Source organism: Colius striatus, chromosome 2, assembly GCF_028858725.1.
Source record: "Colius striatus isolate bColStr4 chromosome 2, bColStr4.1.hap1, whole genome shotgun sequence".
Lineage (NCBI taxonomy): Eukaryota > Metazoa > Chordata > Aves > Coliiformes > Coliidae > Colius > Colius striatus.
Genome location: NC_084760.1, coordinates 40,447,633 through 40,455,178, shown reverse-complemented (window position 1 = coordinate 40,455,178; position 7,546 = coordinate 40,447,633). Strand labels below are relative to the sequence as shown.

The 7,546-nt window shown below is 43.9% G+C and overlaps 1 protein-coding gene across 3 annotated transcripts in view; it reads right to left on the bottom strand.

Moving 5' to 3' along the window:
* Nucleotides 1–5,133: 5,133 nt before the first annotated feature.
* Nucleotides 5,134–7,546, bottom strand: part of EVA1A (eva-1 homolog A, regulator of programmed cell death) — a 209,050-nt gene continuing 206,637 nt past the window's right edge. For all 3 annotated transcript variants that reach the window (XM_061989998.1, XM_061989999.1, XM_061990000.1), the window contains one exon: nucleotides 5,134–6,592. In XM_061989998.1, coding sequence (XP_061845982.1) covers nucleotides 6,222–6,592 — 371 coding nt within the window. In that variant the 3' untranslated portion in view covers nucleotides 5,134–6,221. The remainder of the gene's footprint in view (nucleotides 6,593–7,546) is intronic.

The following is a 7,546-nucleotide window of genomic DNA, read 5'->3' as shown; positions in this document are numbered from 1 at the left end:
AATAGAGAAGGAGAAGAGAGAGTCACAGGAATATGATTTGCCACAATTTACAGCCCTAGCATAGTTGGACAATCTAAGGGTGAAACAGGAGGAAGACTATAAGAGGTTACTCAGCAAAGGAGTAATGTAGGAGGGATTGGGACATCTCAAAGAAAATATGCTTCCAAAGAAAATGATGGAGTTAGGTCTAAGGAGAGGATGCTGAGGTTTTAGTTTTACCAATTACTTTTGTCATTGGGATGGAAGAGAAAAACAGAACTTAGAGGAAACAAAACATAAAATGAGGTAGCAATTAAAAATTAAAAATACATCCATACTTTGAAATGTTTTCTGGATGATTCCAACAATACTAAGTGGTTTGGAAAGCAATCATGTGTTTGCAAGCTCACTTTGTGTAAGGTAGTATCATTCTATGATTCTACGTTACACAAATGCACTGTGAAGCCATCACTGACACATGCATGTAGATGAGTGACTTTCCACCAGATTTTCCCCAAATCAATGCCTTCTCCAGCACTGTAAGATCAGACCATCCCTGGTCCCAGAAGACCAGGCCTTCAAATCTTGCCATTTTTGACAGGTTGTGGTAATAGCGTGGAGACCACAGATGCCTGGTTATGATCATAGTCTTGACTATAATGTCCCAGTACTATGTCAACAACCTTTTGCCAGTAGAGAGATGGTAGCTCCATTCCCTTGGGTCTTGTCAGAGCTTCACCAGTAGGAAATCTTGTTTGCTGAGGACAGGGCTGGCCAGAGGAGTCTGTCCCTTATCCCAGTCTGCCAAGGGGTCTTCTCAGAGGTTCGGTGTTGAACACATTCATCCAGCATCTCCTCTTCTTCTGAAGACCTTCCTGAACTGCACACTGGTGATCAGAGAAAAGGAAAAGACAACCTATGTTGACATCCATCAACCTGCCTCTGGAGTTCCTCTGGACATATTGCCCCACATAAACCCTCACAGCAACTGATCTGTTTAAATTCTACAAATTATATATCCACTCAGACTAGGTGAGGACCTTCAGACCAGGGGCACAACAAGTGTACACTTTTCACAACATAAAGATCAGTTGCAGTGTAATGAACCAAAATCATTACTGCCTTTTCAGTAAATTATGCTTAACTGTAACATTCCTTGAGAGAACCCCACAATTAGACCAATAGACAAAGAGAAAAGTGAGGAAGTTAAGTGAAGAGACAAGCTGCACCAATTCCAATGAGCAGACAAGGAAAGGCAAGTAACACTCAACTTTTTTAATTATTATTGTTATTTTTGGTATCTGAGGGTACTAGAGATTCAGAATAGATTGTTAAAACTTCACTATGATGGTAACCTCAGTAATGATTGTGAACAGAGGATTTCTGGACCTGTCTAAGAGGATTAATTGCTTGTGACACCTCCAGAAACTTAAGAGTGTCCAGGCTGCACAAGAGGAAGCTCAGATTCCCCACAGCACCAAAAGCATACGCTCTATATCCTGGCAATACAATGGCTAAGTGAGCTCGCTTTATTTGTGTGACCCTTGGGGTGCTGAGAAAGATGGCAGGCAAGGGGTTAAGTAGTGGCAGTGTGGTTTCTGGAAGGGAAAGGCATGCCTCATTAACTGACTGGAATTCGTTGAGTGTATGAACACCAGAGTGGACATGGGAAAGGCAGCAAACACCATATTACTGAGATTTTCAGGGTACATTGAACACAGGCCCACAGGAGAGGTCAGTGTTGATGGACCAGACGATAGCAGGGGCTGAAAATTGCCCAGAGAAGTCAAGGGCAATGGGGAGCAAGTAGGAGAGCATAGTGGGTGTCTTAAGTCGAACAATCTACCTCCCTACAGTCTCTCCATACACAACTGCCACTTGTTCTGTAACTGGACCCATTTCTCCCACCAGACAGGAAGATAACACGTATGTGGTTGACTCTTTGAAAATCTAACTCGTCTTTTCCATGCATTACCTTCTCCTGGGAGTATCACTCTTAATTTTCCAATCCATCACATTCACTAAAAAAGTTAACATGGTACAAGTCAGCAAACTGCTAATTTAACGACTCTGTGGCTGCCAGTCCAAGTATCCCGTAATTTGTAGCCTAGTAGACAGTACACAGCAACTGCAATAATATCTCCTTTAAGTACAGCATCACGTGCTTAGCAACTCAGAGTCCAGAACTACTCTGCTGTCCTCTTGTCATAAAATTATAAACGCAAACTGACAATAGATTCACGATGAAAATTACCTCAGCTGCTTTCTCTCCAGAAGGTCACCAATCAGGAAATTCATTCATGAAACAGGAAAAGTACACAGAATCACAGAATCTTAAGGGTTGGAAGGGACCTCAAAAGATCATCTAGTCCAAATCCCCTGCCAGAGCAGGGCCATCTAGGAACTTGTCACACAGGAACTCGTCCAAGTGAGTTTTTAATTTCTTCAGAGAACGAGACTCAACAACCCACCAGGGCAGCCTGTTCCAGTGCTCTGTCACCCTCACAGTGAAGAAATTCTTCCTTGTATTTCTTTGGAACCTCTTGTGTACCAGTTTATACCCACTGCAACTTGTCCTATCATTGGTCATCACCTTTACCTGTCTTGGGGCATTTCAGTGGTGTAATTCTGCAAACAATTTTTCTCTTTAATGTAAGAAATTAAACTAAGGAGGAAGTAAGAGAGCAACGCTAAGCGTAACCTCCTACAAGAGGGATTCACATTAGGCTGGTAGAATAAGCATTTATTCATTTATTCTATGCACTGTATGCTCAAGACACTCTTTTGTGGAGTGAGAAATATGGATTTAACCCCCTCCCACAATGAATCAAGTTCTTCTGTGCTCTAGGTGAGTGGGTTTTGTTCCAGTGTTTGGTGGGTTTAAAGGCAAACCACCAACTCACAGAATCACAGAATGGTAGGGGTTGGAAGGGACATCTAGAGATCATCTAGTTCAAACTCCTGCCCCACAAATCTTGTGGTTTTTTCCCCCAGACAAACTACTCAGCATTTTTGGGAGAAATCCAGAACTACTTACAGATTGACTTAAAGGTTTTTACTGTGGTAGCTGAAAAGATTGTATTTTTTTCTTTAGTCAAAGGCTTTTTAGAAATGCATGATCCTCAGACAAAAGGAGCTGGAAGGTACATAAAAGTATTGCATTCACTCTGAAGACAGTGAGTCTACTTTTGTTACATCTTGTTACCTGGGGCAAGGCTGAGCTGGGCTTGTCTGCTCAATTCAGCAAAGACACACGCACAAACTGCTCCTTTGCATTGCAAGCTTCTACTGGAAGATTTACAGCAGCACTAGCAATTCTAAGGGAGGATTGTTTATCCATTTATTACTTGGGGTTATTTTTGATTTACATTTGAAGCAGGTATTTTAATCCCTCAGTTGTACATGAGGTACACTCAGACTTAGCACACCTGCTCCTTCCCCTGGTTAAAAACATAGTTTGGGAAAATCGTATACATAAATCCATTCATTTATAGCATGTTTTTCCGATCATTTTCACAGGCTCTCTCCCAGGACACAGCACTCTACATCTGCAAATTTGCTGTTTCTTAATCACCAAGATTGAGGAACTGTATCTTGGTTTAGGGGAAAACATACTACAGGCAAAACTAATCCTGCTCACCTCACCCTGTCATTTTTCTCCTCAACACGCTCAGCAGAGTTCCTTCAACATTCCAGCTAAAGCATAGCACCTGGCCACACACGGGGTTTGAGACCTGCCTCCTGCTTGACTTCTAAGTATCAGCTCCAAAATTACATCTCAGGCCAATACTGAGTCCACTTGAAGCTGTAAGGGCCAGGACCAGGAATCACTCTGTGGTACATAGAATCATAGAATTGTTTCAGTTGGAAAAGACCTTTAAGATCATCAAGTCCAACCACTAACTTCACACTGCCAATCCCACCACTAAACCATGTCACTAACTAAACTATGTCACTCAGCACCTCACTTCTTTTAATTATATCCAGGGATGGTGATGCCACCATCTCCCTGGGCAGCCTGTGCTGGTGTCTAACAATCCTCTCAGGGAAAAAGTTTTTCCTAATAGCCAATCTAAACTTCCCCTGGGGCAAATAGAGTCCATTTCCTCTTGTCCTGTCATTCATTACTGGTGAAAAGAGACTGACTCTCACCTCACTACAACCTCGTTTCAGGTAGCTGTAGAGTGATCATGTCTCCCCTCAGCCTCCTTTTCTCCAAGCTAAACTTCCCTATCTCCCTCAGACACTCCTCATCAGACTTGTGTTCCAGACCCTTCACTAGCTTTATTGCCTGTCTCTGGACACGCTCCAGCATCTCAAAAAGAAGCCACCTCTCATGAGCCATCCTTATCTCTGACGTTACCAGTACCACCAGTTGCAGTTACTCAACTATGTTCTTACATTGCAAGAGTCAGGAGAAGTATTGTGCACTTTCAATGCAGCCTTCCTCAGCCAGAGGAGCCCCAAAGTGACCCTAAAAGAGTGCCAAGGCAGTCCTTTGTGTCAGGGGTCTATCCCACCACACAGCTCTTTGGTACAACACATAAAACCTTGCAATACCCTGAGTGGCAGGTCCACCTATTTTTATTCCTCCTTGAGGGATTTTGTGAACTGAGTGACAGAGTGACTCAGGAGTGTGACAAGAAGTACATCCCATAGCCATTCAGGCTACAGCAGCAACGTATAGACTTGAAAAGCACCAAGTTTAATGACTGAAGTGATGTAAACTGGTACTTGGGAGTGAGTAATGTGGTGATACCCCATTGAACACTCCATGGGACAGCTGGAGGAGCACTAAAATATATTTCACCTTTTTTCCCTGTATTTTTTTGGTTCATTTAACATTTGCTTGTGATCCAGGTATGATTTGAGTCAGAGGGGACAGACTCAAAGCATCATGACGTCACTAAGCCTCTTTCCTTGGTGCAGGTAGTCTTTGGGATCGCCCCTTGAGAACCAGCACATTGCTCAGCTGATGCTGCTCCAATGCACTGCAGAAGTAAACTAGTGGCCTGCAGTCAAAGCAAAAAGTGCCTCCAGTTTCCTGCATGCAGAAGACATCAGCCTTGATTGCTTGCAGAGGTGTGCTACTCTTCCAAAGCATCTCCCTCAAGCAATACCTACACCAAAAGTGAGAATGCAAATTCAAACATATTGAAGCAAACCAGAGTTTATTTAGCATTTATTGCCCATTCTGTTGTCATATGTGGCTTCTTCTGTCTCCATTTTGCTCTGGTAAACATAGATTTTTTTAATTCTTATTTTTTTAATAAAATATATAAAACATTGTGCATTGCTATCCATAGGAAAACTGTAGTTTAACAGAAAAAAAAAAAAAGATTAAGGCACATTCCTGTGCAGCATCTTCAAATATATATATATATATATATACATATATATATACAACAAAACAAAAAGAAAACCCTTTATCAACCTCTTTGAGGTTGTTAACTTCCCACTAGTCACTGACACATCTCTTATATTTCACTGTTGGGGGTGGGTTGGGTTGTGTTTGACAAGGGCCAGCAGAGAGAACAGACTCAAAAAAATAGGATTTTATCCCTGAGGTGTCAGTAAAAAAAAAAACAAAAAGAGTATTCCCATTGAAAATGAAGATGAAAAGACAGACATAAATAACTGAACACACTATGGCAAACCTCCAAGCACCGAGATGATTTCACAATGGAAGAATCCCCCTACCTGACATTCCCCCAGTTCTTAACATCTCATATTTGCCGTTGGGTTTTAATTCGGTTAATCTCGTGGCTTCTGAAGTCACAAGACAATCTGTCAGGATGTTCCTCCCCCTCCCTTCCCAAATCATCTTTCCAGATTTGTCGTTTTGTTCACAATTCTCCCACAGTCCTCAGGAAAGGGAAACCAAAAAATCCTAAAGGAACACCAGAACCTGGACGGCTTCTCTCCCCAGCCAGGAGAGGAGCACTCGTACCATGGCATGCCAAACTCTATGTCCCACTCAGGAGGATTCTTCTTGCCTGCTACTAAGAAATGACGTTGGCAACCAGTTCTGTTGCAAACAGAAAGTATGTGTGAAGAGATGTGATAGGGATATGTCAGGGAGAAGGAGGGGGGGAAAGCTTTATTGCTGTCCATCTACACTGCTCCAGGTAGCACACCTGAAAGGAAAAGAGGAGATATCCACATAGTACTCCTCTCTCTCTCCTCTGTCACATGTGGAGGAGCCCCAGGGTGCAGGATAGGACAGTTGGACTCCCCACAGATTAGTAGTAGCGGTTGAGGCTCCTGGTGCCCGGGATATCGGGTTGGCCGTTCATCCAGATCTCCCGGATAATGCGCTCCCGCTCCTCCAGCCGCTGCGCTCTCTCTAGCTCCTCCGCCGAAGTGAAGACGTTCATGTTCAGAGTCCTCTCGAACCTGCGGTGCCTACGGGCCGACAGGTCCGAAGTGGTGTCCGAATCGGCATCGCTGTCGCTGCTGTCACTGTCACTCTCTCGCTCCCGAGGGGGTTTTTTGACAGAGGAGCGTTTGCAATCCGTTCGGCAGGACACCTTCAGCACTAGGGCCAACAAGGTCAAGACGAGTCCAATGCATACCCCGGAGACAAAATACAAAGCAGCCCGCTCGGGGTTTTCTGAAAGGGGAAAGAAAATGATTGTCAAGAACAACCCTTAGCACAAGGAAGCACACACAGAAAGAAAACAGCAGGAGAGAAGAACCCTTAGGAGAAGGAAGCACACAGCTCCTCTGTGCATGCACCAGTCGTGGTGTCTGAAGGGGCAGAGTTTCTAATGGTGGCTTTACTTCCATGCCTTCCTTCTCTTTCTGCAACCCAGGGAAATCGGGAAGAGGAATTCAAACAGTGGAATCGCTGCCAAGGCATTTGTCCACATGTGGAATGTAAGTTTACTGCAGTCACACCCCAGAGTTGTCTGGAAGGAAAAGGAGCAGCTCCCAGATGGAAATGCTAATGGCAGTGGCTGCCCAAGCAGGGCTGGCACCAGGGTGCTGCACACCCAGCCACCGCTAATGCATCTCACTGTCACATCCATTATCATAGCACCAGTAATAAAGATGATTGCAAAGCTTTGTATGCTGTCTGCACTGCGGTCCAGCTGAAATAAGAAGCCTTGCAGCATGGCAAAATGTGTGTTACTTATTCATAGGTTTCGTTTGCTTATCTAACGCAAGTGTGCTGGCTTTCCACACAGACCACCAAAATGTGTACCTGTGTTACACAAGCATAGCTGTGCTCTAACAGGTTGCATCCACCATAGGGACATTTCAGATATAACAAGACTCCAAAGAATCCACAATGCCTTTTAAACTAGCTCATCCTGTTTATTTAGTACCTTTTGGTGGTGGTGGTGGTGGTGGTGGTTCATGGGACTACTTAGAAGTGTAATTATGATAAATGTTGCTACTACAGTTCCCCTGGGCTGAATCATCTCAGTTTATAAGTATGCTGAATGGGTGAAGGTGAACTGAGCAGCAATGTCAAGGCCAGCTTTGCTCTGCTCTGTCTATTGGGCGTCCTGAGTTCAAGGATGGAGTCAGCTCCTCAGATGAGTCTTATTCTCTTGAACTC